Genomic DNA, 18559 nt, shown 5'->3' with positions numbered 1-18559 from the left:
TGGTCGTAGTTCACAACCTGCACTGCTTGTTGTAAAGTTGGATGGGGTACATTGAGGCTGACAATCACAGCTCATTCCCCCCCCCCCCCAAAAAAAAAAATTGCCCATGGTTGCAGCCAGCTGCAAGGTCCACCTTCCTGTCTGCATTGCCATGTGGCCCGAGTCCGAGGGTTTCTGGGCAGCCTCTGAGAGGCTTGGAGAAGAGGTGCTGCAGGTATCCAGGAGTGATGGCCCTGAGCACCATGTGGGGTTGTAGAGCCAGGGACGCTGGGGGGTTCGCTACCCCAGGGTCCCTGCAGAGCCTGCCCCATCTGTGCTGCCACCAGGTCCAGTTTGCTGACGTGGATTTCTCTCCCTTTCCCCAGGAGACAGTTGGCGAGCCATTCTTCCTGTTAATCTGTGCCATCAAGCAGCAGATTAACAAAGGCTCTATCGATGCCATCACAGGGAAAGCCAGGTACACCCTCAACGAGGAGTGGCTCCTGCGGGAGAACATTGAGGCAAAGCCGAGGGTGAGTATCCCCCCCCCCAGCAGGGTGCGGTGAGGTAGCTGTGCCCGCGGGGCGCTCGTGCCCACATGTGTGATACCCGTGTGAGTTATGCACTTGTGTGGGCGCCTCGCTGATGCCTGGGCTCCTGGCTGCAGAGCAAGGCTTGTAGTGACTGCTTGTTTTCATGTCCAGCCTGTGGCGGTTGTTGATGTGGTTAGATTAGGGGTGGAGGGGGGCAGGAAAATTTGTTCTGCCATGTTCAGATTGTTGACAGAACCAGTTCACTACTACCAGCAAATCAGTGTCTTCACTACCAGTGAGAAGGTGCTGGCTATGGCCTCGCATCCTGGGCTGCGTGCAGGGTGTCACCACATAGTGCTGAAAAGTGGTTCTGCAAATTGCCTCCTGCAGCAACCAGGCAGAGCAGGGCTGTGTGTGTGAAGGACTTCATTCCCTTCACTGCCTGACACATAATTCAGCAGACGCCTTTCCAGAGCCTGGGTCAAACCCTGCTTTCAATTACCTGGCATAAATCTGGAGCAGCTTCACTGAAGTCAGTGGGTTACCCCAGATGGGCATCACTGTAATTCAGAGCAGGTTCGAGCTCCACAGCCTCTCAGATTCCTGTTACCAATTGACCTGTAAATTTACAGCACAGACCAAGAGGGGTTAGCAGCAGGACGCAAAGTATTATCTTTCTCAGCAGAAATGGTAACTTCGTAAGTCTGAGCAAGGAAGTACAGCTGCTTCCTACTTTGTTTGCAAGAAGAGAAGCAAAAGTATGAGCAGAGTGTGTTGGAGGAAGGCAAGCATCTGCAGGGCTAACTCACTGGCAATCCCCTGCATTGCTGGTAACCAAACCTCTGCTTTAAAAAATACCCACACAGTATACAAAGTGAAAAATCATCTTCATTTAATTCTATGGCAAAAATCGGACTTCATCTGTGCATTCACATTGTCATCACCAAGGGTGCTGGGTGTGTATCCTGATACTAGAAAGCAGTGTTTGCGAAGGAACCGATAGGCTGTGAGAATCCCAGCCATCCATCTCACATTTACCGTATGTCCTTCTAAGAGGCAGCTGTGCTTAGATAAAACAATGCTCCTGGCCTCTGCACAGCTTCCTGACCTGGGCTTGCAAATGAGGTAGCTAGCTGGCTTCAGAACTGCATTCACAGCTAACCGAACGCACAGAGTGGCCCTCTGTTCGTACACACTGAGGAGAGGAGGACAGAAGCAGGAGGTAGCACTGAGGCAGCCTTGGGATGAAGCCCCCAGCAGGCAGGTGGGCAGCGCTGTGCTCGTGACCTTTGGGTCTGCAGATCCTGTGCGAGGAGGAGATGTCTGTGCTCTGCATCCCTCTCCTCTCTTGAGAGGCATGGGAGCATCTACCAAAGAGGAGAAGATTTTTTGTGGGAAGAGAGTCACTCTGGTTGCCCTGCAGCTTTCTGCTGTGACTATAGCAGAAGCAGGGCGTCCCCGAGGTCTGAGTGGTATCTGCAGCAGCCCACAGCCCCTTGCAGCTGATGATCCCACTGTTCAGTTACCTTCTCCAACAGGTTGTTGCATGCTGAGGGTGTTGAATACCAGAGTGGCACCAGTCCCAGTATGCAGTGTGCTTAAAGCTTGTTTAAACAGAGCAGCTTGGCCAATTGTGTTAGGGAGAGGCAGGGCAATGAGCCTTAGCAGCCCCATTAGTTGCTGGTCAGAGCCAAGAAGCTGAGAACATGGCTGGTGGCAGGGGCTGAACTTCCCTCCCACCACACAGGAGGTCTCTGCGCACCACGGCTAAGGCCCAGTAGTAAGGCAGCATGAAAGGAGGGTGCAGCGCTGCTCCCCATGTCCTCCTGGCTCCATCAATAAATTCAGTCATAAATTAGCGCTTTTCACTAGCGGTAAAATGATTCTATGATTCCATGATAAAATGTAGCTGACCACGTCTGCTCAGCCTGACTTCCAGCAGTGCAGCGCCCAGCAGGCGGCCGCAAGAGCTGTGTGGTGCTGCAGCTCCGCGAGTCCGTGAGAGCCAGCAGAGCTGGGTAGGTTGCCGCTCCTCACTCTTAGCTTGGCCTCTGCCCGCAGAACCTCAACGTCTCTTTCCAAGGCTGTGGGATGGACTCCCTGAGCGTCAGGGCCATGGACACAGACACACTGAGCCAAGTGAAAGAGAAGATCCTGGAGGCCTTCTGCAAGAACGTCCCCTACTCCCAGTGGCCAAGGGTGGAAGACGTTGACCTTGGTAAGGAACGGCTGCGTTGGACAGGCCAGCCCTTACTGGTGGATGAAGGAGCTGATGTTGCACAGTAGCTCTTGGTGTCTGTCGGAGGGTGCTGGGTGGAGTAGCACTGGGAGAGGGCAGGCTCAAGACAGCCTTTTCCTGAGGACTGTCTTCAGGAATAAGTGATGGGACCAGATCCTGGTGGGCAGGAGGGAGCCATGTAACTGGAAAGGAGCTTTAGGAAAGCCCAAGGTGAGCAGAGGGGTGCTTGGACTTGCGTCCTTTGAAGCCCATATTAGTAAACCCCAGAAGTGGTATTCTCTAAAACACTCCTGGGTCTGCACATGGCTCATTAATATGTGTCTCTCCATAAGCAGCCATAAATGAGCCCATGGGCTCCTACCTGTCCACGGGTTCAGTTGTGTTATTAATTTACCCAGTGGACAACTCCTCCTCCCAGAACTTAAGAAGAATCCAAGCCCAGTACTGTGAAGAGAAAACCACGCTGGCCTCAGTGCCTCCATGCCACACAACAGCTGGCACAAGGAGCCGCAAGGCGTGGAATTCAGCATACTCGGTGCCGGGGGAGTCTTCCTGGGAGAGTGCGCTGGGCTGGAGCAGTGCCAGGGCCGCGCTCCTCTCCCTGGTGCTCGTGGCAGGTCCCCCGGCCATGACTGGCTCTGCCCCACCAGGAGCCGCCACCAACCTTTGGTATCCACGTGCACAGCCCCGCAGTGTCTCACCCGCGCAGTGTGGCGCGAGGCAGGTGCCTCACGGCCCCGAGGGACCAGACAGGGACAGGGACTGGGGAGAAGTGCTCCTTACCAGTCCTGCTGAGCAGAGCCCTTGTCACCTCTCCCAGGGCCATCCAGCCCTGCATTAGTCCAGAGATCCCCTGCTTTGGGCTTAGCCCTGGAGGTGTGAAGCACACCTGCTTTAGTTGCAGAGAGCCCCGGAGGCCTTTGCAGTGGTGCTGTGCGGCGGACGTGTGCTGCCTGGCGTGGTGCCCTCCAGGAGCCCTCGGTCCTTCTGCGCCAGCCTCCTCCAGGCTCCAAGTGAGGAGCACTCACTTGTCCCCTCTGTCTGCTCAGAGTGGTTTGCCACCAGCACCGACAGCTACATCCTGCGGGACCTTGACGACACCTCGGTGGTGGAGGATGGCAGGAAGAAGCTCAACACATTAGCACATTACAAGGTAAACCTGCCAGCGCTGCAGAAAAGCCTTGCTTCCTTGGAGCCTGCCTGGCCTCAGGGACGAGCAGCAGTTCCTCCTCCAAAAACAGGATTATCAGAAACAAGCAGGAAGGTTGCCATAGCTCCAAGAGAGCTTCCGGGGAATAGACATCTGCCCTGGCGAGAAGCTTGTTAATATTGCAACACACTGAAACTAATTAAACACTCTTCATGCAAAACAAGTTATTACTGACAACAGAAAGAGGAGGGGAAAAAAAAAAAAAAGCTCCTATTCCCAATGGCCACCAGCTTGGCTGATTAGTATCACTCAGCTCTTGATCCATGCCCCTGCTGAAATCACTAGCACAATTGTCACTGCCTGCCCTGAGAGCAGAGGCTAGGGATGCCGCTGAGAAGAGGCCAAAAATTTGGAAAATGTGGCAAACCAAAAATGTTCTCTTGACTAGTTTTCCTTTAAAACTAAACAAAACCAGAATTTTTTATTTGATTTCCCCGTTCCTTGATATGCTTGGAAGCATAATCCTCACTGCTCTGTAACAGTGCATGGAAAATCAAAAATGGAACTGAGTACTTATTAATGTTGTTATTTGTGTAACAGCAGTGCCACAGAGCCCCACTTCTGGCTCAGTGCCCTGCTGTGCTGAGAGCCAGATGCAGAACAAAGAGATGGTCCCTGCCCCAGCGAGTCCTCAGCCTGCATTTAGGTTCCTTCTCACTCCCTGGGAAAAGGCAAAGCAGTGTCTGCACAGCCCAACACTCTTTCTTTTTCAAATTACCTGGTGTCGACATGCCAAAAATTTATCTTGGATACATGTATTTGCCTGATTCCCATCATTTGAGAATGCCCCAATCTTGTATTTGCCCTTAAAAAAGCCTTTCCCAGTAGGGCAGCGCCATTACTACCAGTTCCCATGCAGGGGAGCAGGGGCAGGGCAGTTGCAGGGGTATGCTTGTGGCAGAGCAGCCGCTGCACCAGCATCCCCAGGCTTCGGGAGCTGCCCGGGTCCATCCCTGGCTGGCTGGGAGGTGCTGCCAGGGCGCTGTCACCATTAAATGTCTGCTCACCCCTTCCTCTGCAGATCCCCGAAGGGGCGTCACTGGCCATGAGCTTGTCGGACAAGAAGGATGCCACACTGAGCAGAGGTAGTATCTCCCTTCTTCTCCCCTGCTGCTGGTGGTGGGGCAGAGGCACTTGTGTGCATGGAGGGGCGTCTTGGAGGTGATGCTGAGAGCTGGCTGCTGGGCCCCTTGCCCAGATGCTGCAGTGCAGCATGAGCCCATGTGGCGCTGGTGCTGGTATTGGCAGCCCCTGCAGAGCACCATTTCCCAGAGGTGTGGGGCAGAGCTGGCCATCGCTCAGCTTCGTGCCTGGCAGCCACTGAGTGTGACACTGCCGAGGGCAGGTCTTTGGATGCGCCTGTAGGTTTGTCTGCCTTTTTAAGGCTTGTCTGTCACTTGCAAAGATGGAAAAATCGACTGGGGTTTTGTGCCTCCTCTTGCTCTGTGGGAGACATTGAGGTCTGAGAAGTACGCATTTCTGATATACACATTGTGGGAGATGCAAGTGTATGTTGTTTGCTTTGTCATGTTTAAGTTCCCGATGTCATGTTTGTGTTTCTGGTTTAAAAAATTGTTATCCAGTATCTTCCTCTCTCTGTTTGCCCAACCTTTAAGCTAAAGGTGTTTGAACCTTTCTTCTCACATGCTTGTTGGAGGTTTGCATTAAATCTGTGCTAACACAGTGAAAGAAAAGTAAGAATCTGAAACCACAGGACTGAAAATCCCTTTCTCTCCCGTGCTCAGTTTATTGCCAGCATACACCTAGGTTTCAGGCTGCACAGAAAGTCAAAACAGGCAGAAAGAGACAAAAATTCACATTAGAAAAAGAGTTTCAACCTCTCTGTCTCTTAGGTCATCTGCACACAGTCGGTCTCTGCAGTGGGATTCCCTTTGCCCGTTAGCGTGAGGACAGGCGGCCAGGCTGTGGCTGCCCCGGGGACAAATGCTGGGAGACGTAGCAGGCCATCGCGGTGCTGTGGGCACCTGGCTCAGGGGCGGCATGCAGGAGAGGCCCTGTGCTAATCCTGCTCTCACACCCTCTTAGATTCCTCTTGCAACACCCCTTGGGAGACTTAAAGCACCCCTTAAAGTGCTTCCTGAGGTACCCACCTCCCTCCCGAGAAGGCAATAGATAAACACTGCCAAAACAAAGAAAAGTGCTGATATTGCTGGGGGCAGAAACACCAGCTAGGTGTTTGCACTTCTTGTGGAAAGCAGAACACACGTCCTGACACAGATGGAGTGTGCGTAGGCAGGTTTTGGTCTGGGTTGTCAGACTAAGCTGCTGTGTCGCTCTTGTTCTTCACAGTGAAGGATCTGGACACCGAGAAGTACTTCCATTTAGTAAGTATCTTGCTTCCCGAGCTGCTGAGCTTCGTGGCCGGCTGCGGCTGGTGGCTGCGGGGGTGGCGGTGCGGCGCGGTGTCCGCAGCGGGTGGGCGGCAGTGCTGCCAGCTCCTTGCTGCGTGTGGCGGCTCCGGGCTCCCCTCCCCGCACTGCATGGCCAGAGCTGTCGGTAGCCTGAGAAACGTTGGGAGCAAAGGCAACCAGTAAGGCTGTGTGTGTGCAGCCATCTCTCTCTTCACCTGCACTTAAGTCTCTGGGCTCCTATTTTTCTAGTGTATGTGATGAAAGAAGAGAATATCTTTGCAGCCTCTCTGATATTAACTTAATTCATCTCTGTGGGCTGAACCATCAGATGTGATGAACAGGCTGTATCAGTGGTCGTTAGTTTTCTTCAGAGAGGCCCAAAAAGGAGCAGAAAGGTTATCTGTAGAAAAGCTTTAGTACTATGGGACATAATAATTAATTATCAAGACAGCAAAGTAATTACTGTGGTCTGATCCAGCTGTCAGCGGCCACGGAGAGTTCAGAAGTGCAATCTGAGCATGGAGCGGTGCCACCAGGTACATTCTGCACAGCCTTGGTCAAGTCACCTAGTAGGAGCTGCTGGCACTCTGCCTGCTTCCCAGGGCTGGGGAGATTTATTAGTTCCTGCTTGTGCACCACTCTGGAAGTATGAAGTGCTAAATGTTGTTAAAAGCTGTTATGAAAAAAAGTGTTAAGGACAACAACAGTATTGTGTAGCTTTTTTTTTCTCTGCTAAAGTTTCCATGCTGAATACTAACACACCATGAACACACGCACGTGCACATGCACACATACACACAGGAGCAAGGAGGGAGAAGGGACAGGAAACTGAATGTGCACATATGAAACAATGCCAAGATGTACTTAAATGGCTTGCTAGGTCATTAGAGAGCAGTAATTAACCGACCTGAGCTGTGGAATATTTATTTTGTTTTTAAAAAGCCCAGGGTAGGAATATTGGCTGATTGTTCTTGCACTTTTTTTCCAAATCTAAGAAAAGCTGCTTTCCATGGAAGCCTTGTTCTTGTTTCTGGGAACCTAAACTGCAGCCACACAGGAATACTTCACAGAGAGCAGGAAGGCAAACAGACTAACTTGCAAAGTGAGATTGATTGTTTCATTCTCTTTGTCTAGATTGAGAGAGGCAATAAAGAGAGCAAGAGCAACAAATGTCAGAAAAACTGAATATTATGAATTACTTTTCTGAAGCCATATAAGGGTGTATTTATAACAAGTAACTGCTTTTTAATTGGATTGTATATGCAGTTGAAATTCTATAGTTAAATGAATATTCAGTGTGACACTTCCGGGGAGGAGCATTCTGAACATATGTTTTATATTGGACCAGGTTCTTCCAACTGATGAATCAGTTGAACATAAGAAGTCCCACAGACAGAGCCATAGGAAGAAAGTCCTACCGGAGATCTACCTGACCAGGCTGCTCTCTACAAAGGTAGGAGGTGGGAACATGGTTGCTTACGGCAAGTGGGAGTGTTCCTTGCGGCCTATAGCAAGAAGACTGGTCTAAGACAGGAGTGCTGCAGGGCCAGTCACATTCAAGGGGCTTTGGGATTCATCTGTCCTGAATGTTCCGGGAGTCTTCAGCGAGGCTGCTGGGCTCCACTGGCTCTTTGGTTCCCTCTAGCTCTGCAGCTCTCCCTCTGAGAGCAGCGCTGCTGTGTGAAGCCCCATATAATCTCCCTAAGTGCAGGTCTGGGGTCTCTACACATGAAATGGATGCTTACCGCCTTGGGGCTCACAGTGCTCAATTCAGACCTGAACCCATCGCCCCATTGAGTGAGCCTGCTGGGAAAGGGAATGGAGATGTTCAGCTCTGCAAGCAGGAGGAATGTCTGTGCGATCTTAATGCAGATTTAAACTTCCCCACTCGCTGCGAGTGCTTAGCTCCAGCAGTTGGGCTCCCAGCCCATCTTTAATCCCAGCATGATGCTTCACTGGAGCAGAGATCACAAGAATGGCCAGCAGTCTCCAGTCTTTTTTGTATTTACTGTGCAGAACAATCACAGATGTGAGATCCTAGCAGTAAGAAAGAAAACCTCGATGCCAAAAGAAATTAAACCCAAATGCAAGCTAATTATATCACTATGCACAAACAAACCTTTCCCTCCTTGCTTTAGCATCCCCTTCCTCTTGTGACGTATCCAACTGGCAGCAAAGTATTTCCCCTTGTGTGTAGCAGTCACAGTTCCTCACACCATTTTTCGGGGCTCAGGTGCTGCTGCTTTCTGCAGTCTCGATCTTGTATGCTTGTCCCACAGGGCACACTGCAGAAGTTCCTGGACGACTTGTTCAAAGCCATTCTCAGTATCCGAGATGACAAGCCGCCTGTGGCTGTGAAGTATTTCTTTGACTTCCTAGAGGAGCAAGCAGAGAAAAGAGGGATCACCGATCCTGACACTATGCACATCTGGAAGACCAACAGGTTTGGAAGAGAAGACCTCTTCTTTCTTTCCTTACATCTCTCAGAGCAGCAGCTGCAAAGCCTTGGTGTCCTGGATTAACCATTAGGCTGCTAGAAGTAGAACCAATGAGGAACTTGGAAAACAGGGAAAGGCTGAAAAATGGGCCCAAATGAGTGGGTTCGGAGAGGTTTGAACAAATGCAGAGCTCAGGGGAGCAGAGAGCTGGAAGAGGAGGCATAGTCAGATAAAGGGCGGAAGGAATAGGCACAGTAATACAAATAGTTAAAAGAAACAGAGGAGGGATGGGATGACTGGAGACAGAAGTGGCATAAATTCTAAGCAATAAAGAATCAGACGTAGATTCCAAAAATCACATAAGGTCTTAAAACATCATGGTGATTTTAAAATCAGCATATTTGGCTCCTTTTCATTTGATTTCTTTTGATTTGATTTCATTTTCAGCCCTTTGGGGCCACTTTTCCTGACTTATCTCTGTAACCAAGCTGAGGCTCCAGGGCATTCACAGGACTCCAGGCTGCTGGTGCTGCATTCTGCTGGTACCAGAGCACCAGGAACCAGCCGGGAGCGGTGCTGAGGAATGTGATGAGCAGCAGAAATGGCATGAGGGGAGCCAAAGTGAAGGGGGAAAATAGAGCAGGGCAAAAACCAGGAGGAGAAGCTCTGCACTTCTGAGGCTGCAGGGACAGCAACTGTTCCCAGCCCAACATGTGAAAATTAAAAACCAATTTGGCTGGGATAGCAGGCATGTAGAACAACACGTGAACTACAGATTTGTCGAGCCTTCATTACCTTTAATTAGCAGTAGAACAAAGATGTATAGCAGCTTTTACTCTTCAGCTGCTGAGGAGGGATGGTAGGCAGGGCGAGCAATATACTGAAACTGTGTGGCAGCCAAACGAGCACTGAAATAACCAGAGAAGAAAATGATGAGAGAGCAGAAAAAAATACATATGAAGTGTATTTCATGGGGCCAGGCTTACCATCAGAACCAGATGATAGTTACTGTCAGGGAAAATGGAAAAGGAGCTGTCACCATTGCTACAAAAAAAAGTCAGCAAGTGAGGAAGCCTGATTCAAAAGCCCCATGCATGCAGAATGCCAGTGCCTCTTGTGGAGCACATCTGGCTCAGCGAGCTGCTGAAGGAGCAGGGTGTGTGCTCACCTGGTTAAGGCTGTACATAAAGTCTCCTGTCCATGCCTTGTACCTCAGCCTGAGCAAGGGTCTCTTCAGGGTTAGGACATGTGCCTGCCCGTCCAGCTAGACAGAGGAATGTACAGTGCCAGGATGTGAATAAATAACAGAGCCTGGCTCCTCATTTTTTCCTCTCTTGTATTCAAGTTCTATCGTCTTTCCTGCATTTCCTCTCCTCTCTCTGTGGAGTACAAAAATTCACCTGGTGTGTTCCTGTCTTGTTTCCTTCACAGCCTACCTCTGAGGTTTTGGGTCAACATCCTGAAGAACCCTCAGTTTGTCTTTGACATTGACAAGACAGACCACATTGACGCCTGTCTCTCTGTGATAGCCCAGGCCTTCATTGACGCCTGCTCCCTGTCTGACCTGCAGCTGGGCAAGGTACAGTCCAGAGGGGACAGCCCATTCCTGCTCTGGCAGTCATAGACACAAAATAATATGGATGGAGAGGGACTGTCAGAGGTCACCTGGCCCAAACCTGTCCCCAGAAGCAGAGCTGACTGTGGGCCACCTGCTCAGTTTCATGCACTTGAGGCTTCAATATCTCCAAGGATGAGTTATCCTCTCCTCCCTTCCCCTCTGCTTTGTTCAGGCTTAAGCTTGAAATTTGCACCCCCCTCTGCCACAAGCAGAGGTCAGGGAGTGGGAATGCACTGCAAGATGGACAAAGAGCAAAGGCCCACAGCCTGGAAAGCTTGGAGGACGGAGGCCCAGCCGTTGCTCAGTGTTGCTGAGTGGCTATACATGTTGTCCCACAGCTGTAGAACACCCAGCTTAGCACAACCTCTGTAGGGCCACCCCTAAGGCCAAGCTGGAGCATTTGTGAAGGGGGAGCTGTGGCAGCACAGCCCCAGCCTGGCTCGCATGTGGAGGCACAGGGCTTGCCTGGTGCCATCCCGTCCATCAGCCCGTGGGAAGCACTGGCGGGTGCTGCCATAGCCCACCTGTGGAGCACTCGGTGCCATGGCACAGGCCCCCGGCCGCAGCATCGCCAGCACACGCTGGTCACCCCTTGCACTGAGCCAACGGCGAGGCTGCTGGGCCAGGCCTCCGCTCTGGCCGCCAGCCTGCTGCATGCCGCCCCACAGGCTGGGAGGCAGCGTGCATGCTCGCTGCTCTCCCTCTGTCTTGGCTGTGTGGTGTTGACATTTGAAACTTCCCAACATAAATATGTTTTATTAGCAAATGCTGTAAATCATATCTTGCCGTCCCCCCCGCCCCAGAAGCTGGGTGTGTGACGTAGAGGGGACCCGACTGCGAGAGACGTGCGCTGCTCAGTGCATCCCCCAGACTGAGAGTGACAGGAAGCCTCTACTGGGAGAGATTAATACTGGAGGAAGATCTAATGAGCTCTTGATTTTTGTTTGTTTGGGTTTTGGACATATTTTAGCAAGTGTTACGAAACACCTACAATTTGTCCTTGTCAAGCTGTGGATGAGGGGAAGAGGGGTCAGCTGGAGTCAGACACCAGATGGAAACATTTTTCGGCAGTACAATAGCATAAGTGAAAGAGCTGTTGAGTAATGGGTGGAGAATAAATCCTCAGCATAAAAACCAGCTTGCATATACATGCAGTATATCACTGAACTATCCAGGCTGAGTTCTTCCTCTAGTTACAGGGTGTTCAGTAGTGTTACTTCTGATACTGCAAATGAGAGAGCAGACATGCTCTGTACATCAGCAGTGTGCAATAAGTTAATAAAACACTCTCCATCTCTTTGTAATACAGAGTGGACAAACCAGACACAAATTAAAAAATAAAGAGAAGGCAACATGGGAATCTTTTGTGTTTCCAAAGGAAAAAAAAATGTTGTAAGCAGGCTCTGTAACTTGGCTATAATCCTGTAATGCCTTGTCATTGGGTTTGAAAATAAACTGCTGTGGGATCTGGTGCTGCAGCCTGTTGCCCATTTCCCCTGCAGCGTTAACCATCCCACGTACTGCACCAGCGGCTTGCAGTTACCCCGGCTTCCTTATTTACTGCCTGATACAGCTGGAGGTGTGGTCTCCATGGCTAAAGCCCTGCCAGGCAGGTTTTGTCTGCAGATCCTTCCTCCCCCTCTCCACCTGTCAGAGCACCAGGGAGCAGTCCCCACACATGAGTGTCAGAGCAATGGGACACATTGATCTTACTCCCCTCTGCGTCCCAGAGCCTGGGGCTCTTTTTCCCTTTGGGATACAATGCTGGCGTCTGCCAGGTTCATTCCCAGGATAATGATGTCAGTGGGGCAGCATTGCCTTGAGGTTAGAATCATTCATGCTTGTGTTTTCAAGAGTGTGAGTGGGGTTATGCCGTTACTGGTACAAGCCGCTCATGTGGCTGGGAGGTTGAGACTATTTTGTCCAAGCTGACATTAATCAAGAAAACTCAGTATTTTCTGTTAATTACTTTACATGCACTCAATATAGGTCAGACAGGCTGGCTTAGTCAATGCAAAATAAATCAAAGCTACATTAAAAATCCAAGAGCAACATTTCAACTGACAAAGTTCAGCTTGTATGAGAGCTTTGTTCTTTGGTTTAAATCAAGCTGGCTACTCAAGAGACCAGAGTAAATGCATTCAAAAGCCCATCCCTCATTACCCATTTCCACATGTGATGCCATGGAGCACAAGTATATTATCTAACACAGTCGTGTTACATGTATCTGCAGAGTATCACCTGGCAGCAAACTGCCTGAGGCACACATTTTAGCTTGCCCTTGCTGCAAATTAAAATACATTCACTTAGACTACCTTCACTGGCATTGAAGCTAACCAGTTTTTAGCTCATGACAAGGAGAAGGGCAGTGGACAGCCACATGCAGAGGGACAGTGCCGTGGTTCTGCAAGCAGGTGGTAACTGTCTGCAGCACCTTGACATGTTGTGCAAGCAGCGCTCTCATTAGCAGGGTTGTGCCTCGGTGCTGTCCCACCACACTCCTGTTTGTGTAAAGCCAGGCCCGAAAACTGTTTCCTGAACCCAGCTGTAGCTGAAGGCCCTGTCTGATAGCCAACACTTCAGCCAGACAAAGAGGATAAGGAGTTCTCAGCCAGAAGCAATATGGTGTCTGATTCCAGTATCTCATTCTCACTCTAGGACTCCCCGACCAATAAACTACTTTACGCCAAGGAGATCCCAGAGTACAGGAAGATCGTGCAGCGATACTACAAGCAAATCCACGATATGCCGCCACTCAGCGAGCAGGAGATGAACGCGCACCTTGCAGAGGAGTCACGGGTAAGAGGCGCTGGGCTGCTGGGGCTCGGCTGCGTGCACTGCTGCTCCGCGCACCAGGTCGGGCCACGGGCTGGGTGCCTGCGGGCCAGGAGCAGCGAGGCTGCTCCGGCTGACAGCACGAGCTGGGCACAGGCAGGGGGCGGGTAGGCTGCAGTCAGCTCCTGCTTAGATAGAGGTTGGAGGAAGCAAACAAGAAAGGATATTTTGCCTCAAATTTCCAGGCACAAACTTCATCTGACCTAATTCCAAGCATCTTTAATTACCGCCAGACCTGCAGTAAACATCCATGAGTTTGCTTGAAACTAACTAGCTTTGGCACTGTTGGGAATTTAAAGCAAAATTCAGTGCCAAAGAGCCAGGAAGTCTGGAAGAGGATCTCTGCCATCTCCCAGCCCCCAGCCAGCTGTCCCCCAGGCCGCCGAGTGCCAGGGCCGGCCCCGAGTCCCAGGCTGCCCGCTGGCAGCCAGCCCGGCAGGTGGCTGGGCAAGGGATGCCGGCCCTGGTACCAGCTACAGGAGCTGGCAGCCGCGCTCCGGATCTGAGCCCTGCCAGCACCACGCCATGGCTTCTTCAGCATCCAACCATATCTCCACAGCGTTTCAGCTTCAGCCACTGAGCAGGATTTTTCCCTGGGTGCTCTACCCACCTCTCATGCTGTCCCATCCTTTAAAATGTCTTTGAGCACTGATGGGTAAACAGGGCTATCAGCTGTGGTCATTTAAGGCTGACTTTAAAAAGACTAAGACCATTTCTGATGAAAACAAATACAGTTTCCTTAAAGGAGGAAGGCAGAAGCCCAGCTGCATCAGTTGTACCGTAATAAAAATAGCCAGTCTAAACCTTCTTTTAATCTAGTTAATGCCTGCTGATTGGACTTGAACTCACTTGCTGCATCAGGATAACGTATCTCCCCCCCTTTGTTCTGTCTTTCTAAAGAAATATCGGAATGAATTCAACACCAACGTTGCCATGGCTGAGATATACAAATATGCCAAGAGATACCGCTCCCAGGTAAGTGGGTCTGGCTGTACTCGGGCCTCAGATTACCTGCGGAGGAAATAGCAAGCAGTATTTTGTAACCAAGCAGGCAGATGCCTGCATCCAGTCCCACAGAAAAGGGATTATCTTTCTTTGCATAATCCAATACACATATGTAATATACGCATACACACACACGGATGTACTTTCTATCCCATCCCTTGGTCGATGACTTCTTAAAAGAAAAGGCCAGCTATTCCCAGCCAATTTTAACAGTGTTTGGCTGGGGGGACTGAGGCAGGGCTGACTGATGTGTAGTCCTGCCGATGCTCGGCGGAAGGCAGAGCACGCTGGTACAGTCCACACCCACGATAACTCAGTGCCCACCACTCCCAGCTGAGCACCAGCCCTAGCTGGTTCCGGACCCCACTGCACCCTGCCCTGCGGGGCCAGCTCTGCGCTGTGAGGCTCATTACAGGGGTTGTTGGTTACATTTTGGCCCTCCACCTCGGGACAAGAGCAGGGACTCAGCTGAGCCCTAGTGCACCTGGAGGGCACAGGGGCCACGCTGAGCGCAGGAGCTGTGCCCCAGGGCTGGTGTCCCCCTGTCCAGCTCCAGCTGGGATTCAGGCTTAACAGGGCTGGCAGGGGGAGCAGGGCAGCAACAGGGACCCTGACACTGCCTCACCTCTCACGTGCCCGCCTCTCCTGCAGATCGTGGCCGCCCTGGACTCCAACCCCACAACGAAGCGCACCCAGCTCCAGCACAAGTTTGAGCAAGTGATTGCGCTCATGGAGGACAACATCTACGAGTGCTGCAGTGAAGCCTAGGCCAACTGCAGCCCGGGGAAGTGACCTCTAGAGTGCACTGCTGTAGGGAACCTCCTTTGACCGTGGATATACGTTGGGCCACATCCGTCAGGGTCATTCTCAAACCAGCCTTGTGGCGGGGGTGAGCCTGGCCTGCGGCTGAAGTGCTCCCTCACGTAACAAGAAGCCACAAGACACCTTTATGAGCAGCTAGAAAACCCTCCGATCGGCACTGTGGCACCCATAATTTATTTGCTGTTGCAAGCCAGAAATGGAAACATGACACTTGTGGCAAGCTCAGTTCACCACTTCCCTCTAATCAGCTCCTGAGCAGTCGTCAGCTCCCTGCATCCCTGTTTGTGATTCCTCACGGACAAGAAACCAGGCTGCAGAAGCCATAACAGATGCAAAGCAAAAGGGTAGCCTAAGGAAGTAATGAGCAGAGATGGCAAAGGCTATCAGAGCAATGGCAGAGCTCCCTTCCTTCCACACCATCCCTCTGACATCCATGGTTTTCTGACACCAGAGACTATCAATTGTTCACTATCTGCTGCATTCTGTGTATTTTTGTGCCTTTTAATTTTTGTACTGTATGTGTAAACATAACCACTCCTTCATCTGAGATTTGGGCAACACAGGAAACTCGGGGCTGATACAAAGCAGTTGCTTCCTAAGTAGCTAAGGCATGCTGAAAGCACTTTATCTCCTAACAGAAACAGCTGTTAGCTAGCTGGAGGGAGTGCATTGCATGTTAGACAGTGTGGGAAAGGCTGTTCCCCCTTCCCCAGGTTCCCAGACCTGTCTGCACAGTGGAGTTTGCAGGAGGGTAGGCAAATATCCACTAACGATTCACTCTTCAGCCAGCTGGTGACAGGCATCATTTCTGCCTGGGAGCAGAAGACTAAATGTAAGTGGGTGAGGGGAAGGACTTCTGCCTCTTGCTCTACTCTCCCAACCTGACTGGCTGCACACAGCTATGGCGCTTGCTTAAGCTCATGTCAACAGTTCTCTGGCAGAGCAGAACTGAGCCGCATGCAGGACAAAGCATCCAGGTAGCATCTTCCCTCCCTTTGCCACACACACTCCAGTATCTCCCTATAATCATCACCTAAAACATGTCAGTGCTACCGAGGTGTATTCCCAAAGCAGCTTGTTCTGCTTACCTTGGACACAGTACATGGTTATCACCAAAGAGCAACCAAGAGAGCAGTTTTGCTATGTGCTCAGTCTTTTTTTTCAGTCCGTAAAGGCAAGGGACTAAACCTCAGCCCCATGACAGCACGATGTTTTTGCTCACACAAGCCAGCAGAGCAGGTCACGCAAAACACAAGCTGCAAACAAAAGTAGAAAGTGTCACACTCCTTGTTACACCGGTGCCAGCAAACAGAGTCCCACTGCAGAGACAAATAGAACTTGTTCAAGACCAGAAACTTCACTGCCATCATGCGGCATCTGTGCTGGGGCAGACCTGTCCCATCCCAGCTTGGTGGCACACTTTCCTTTCTGCTGTCAACTTCTTTTCTGCAGCCAGGGGAGCTGTGACCACTCCAATCTTCTCCAGCATCATTCAGGCCCTCTTTAGAGGCTGCACCACATGTGTGAAGCCAGCATTCCCACGCAGGCAAAGGCAACCTGCCCATGAAAGCTAACCCAGCTGTAGCTAGGCACCATGTTTTTGAACTGCCAAATAGAAAAGGAAAAAAAAAAATTACTACCTCACTCCAGGCAGGGTCTTAAGGTGAGCCTCCATTACTCATCCAGCTGGCAAGGATGCAACCTGGTATTAGATGACTTTGGTCCACCAGAACTCCTCCTGGGTGACTCACTGCCACGGACAGGTGGCCCCCATCCCATCATTCCAGTAAATGCCACATCTGTTAGAAGTTTGAACATCAGATTGTGTGTGTGTATATAGATATCTATTTTAAAACAAATGATAGAATTTATCCAGTATGTTAAAAGGGGGTAGGGAGGGGAGGGAAAGGGGAAGAACAGCTTTTTTTTTGTTGTTGTTTGTTTTTAAAAAAACTACAGAAAAAGTACATACACTGTGGAGGTTTCAATGTTTTTGCTGAGGATGTGGCTTCAGAATAGAAACTCTAAGAATGTAGCTGGGCTACATTTTATTTTGAAACTGATTTCACAAAAAAAAAAAAATCTTGATTTTTTTTTTCTTTAGAAACTGTGAATAGTTGCCAGAGATATAGGCAGGCCCAGCACAGGGAAGGCAAGGGTGAGAAGGATCCAGGTAGTAGAGAATGTTGAGCTTGGTTGGAGGTGGGGAAAGGGCCATGGAGCAGTAGCCCCATGTTGTTACAAGAAAAGGATACAGATGAGCCAGTAATGAGCATAATTTGCCTCCAGATTATGTGACTGGGCTGTATATTGGGGCCTATTGCTTTATTTAATTTTTTCCAAAGCAAAAAAAAAAATTAGTTGCTACAACCGTTTTAAAGAAACAACTTTAACAGAGCAGATGCGTGAGGGTTTGTAGTGTTGCCTTGAACCCGAGCCCTTTGTAACATGTTTTTAAACTTTGGCATGTGTCGTGGGTGTAGTGCCCTTACCTGCTGTGTAGTGGAAGTGGCAGACTCTTGGAAAAGCCTATCTTTGTAATAAAACAAGGTGCTGAAACCCTGTATAGTGACGTTTCTGCCCATCTGCACATAGAAGACACCAGACATTGAGAAACACACCAAGGTCAGACTGCTATCCTTTGCCCAAAGTGCCTCTCCTCCCACATTCCTTCACAGACCATGCAAGCCACTACCCTGATCCAACACAGAAACACGGGCAGGAGGGCAGCTCATGGGTCAGTTTTGCAATACAACACCCACAGTTCTCAGGGCTGGCAGCTCAGCTAATGACCACCTTGTTTCCATGAGACATGTTTTAACCCTTCTGGTCTGCAGCAGTTTACTACTCCTTAGTTGATACCACGTGTTCCACCACCAGAACAGGCACTGCTGTGAGAGATAGAAAATCCATGCGAGGACTCAACTCCACACCCACACAAATCACACGTAAAGACCAGTAGCACCACACTGACTCCTGGGGCTGGACATCTTTACCTCTGCCAGGTGCTGTTAGCCCACAAAGCTGCATCTTCTCCCAGCACTGGGGAGCCCAGTGTACTCTGCGCCACCACTGATGTCCTCAAGACTTCTGGCTTCAGCACCGTGAAACCAGCCCCAGCCTGCAGGTCTTGATAATCATGCCATCGCTAAAATCCTCTCACTTCTGCCTCACCCCCAGTAAAAGCTGCTCTTTCTAGACACCAGAGGGATTTTCTTTTCCCACTAGAAAGTTGATTCTTAGTAAAGCTAAATCCAGGCATTTAATGATTTGCTCTCTCTTAGAGAGAGCGCCTTGTGTTTGACATTCAGTGCCTGGTGAGAGAGGATGCAGCTCCTGCCCTGTTCTGCTGCAGGACATTTCCACGCTAATGAGCGGTGTTTTGTGAGGTTAACCATCACCAAAGGAACAGCTGAGCCCTCTCCATTATTACTGCAGCATCCTCCACCCTGTCCCTGGGGAACAGGGGTTCAGTTTCATTAAAGATGCATCAACATGGCCAAGGTTG

At 50.5% G+C, this 18559-nt stretch overlaps 1 protein-coding gene across 1 annotated transcript in view; it reads left to right on the top strand.

Moving 5' to 3' along the window:
* The window catches only part of PLXND1 (plexin D1), an 80912-nt gene extending 63302 nt beyond the window's left edge, over positions 1 to 17610 (top strand). The window contains exons 26-36 of the mRNA XM_040568309.1: positions 366 to 512; positions 2574 to 2730; positions 3801 to 3904; positions 4983 to 5046; positions 6272 to 6306; positions 7682 to 7786; positions 8613 to 8776; positions 10203 to 10350; positions 13048 to 13188; positions 14125 to 14199; positions 14881 to 17610. Of these exons, the coding sequence (XP_040424243.1) occupies positions 366 to 512; positions 2574 to 2730; positions 3801 to 3904; positions 4983 to 5046; positions 6272 to 6306; positions 7682 to 7786; positions 8613 to 8776; positions 10203 to 10350; positions 13048 to 13188; positions 14125 to 14199; positions 14881 to 14997 (1257 nt within the window). The 3' untranslated portion in view covers positions 14998 to 17610. The remainder of the gene's footprint in view (positions 1 to 365; positions 513 to 2573; positions 2731 to 3800; positions 3905 to 4982; positions 5047 to 6271; positions 6307 to 7681; positions 7787 to 8612; positions 8777 to 10202; positions 10351 to 13047; positions 13189 to 14124; positions 14200 to 14880) is intronic.
* The last annotated feature ends 949 nt before the right edge of the window (positions 17611 to 18559 follow it).

The sequence above is a fragment of the Cygnus olor genome, chromosome 10 (genome assembly GCF_009769625.2).
Source record: "Cygnus olor isolate bCygOlo1 chromosome 10, bCygOlo1.pri.v2, whole genome shotgun sequence".
Taxonomy (NCBI): Eukaryota; Metazoa; Chordata; class Aves; order Anseriformes; family Anatidae; genus Cygnus; species Cygnus olor.
This window is presented reverse-complemented; position numbering and strand designations above follow the sequence as displayed.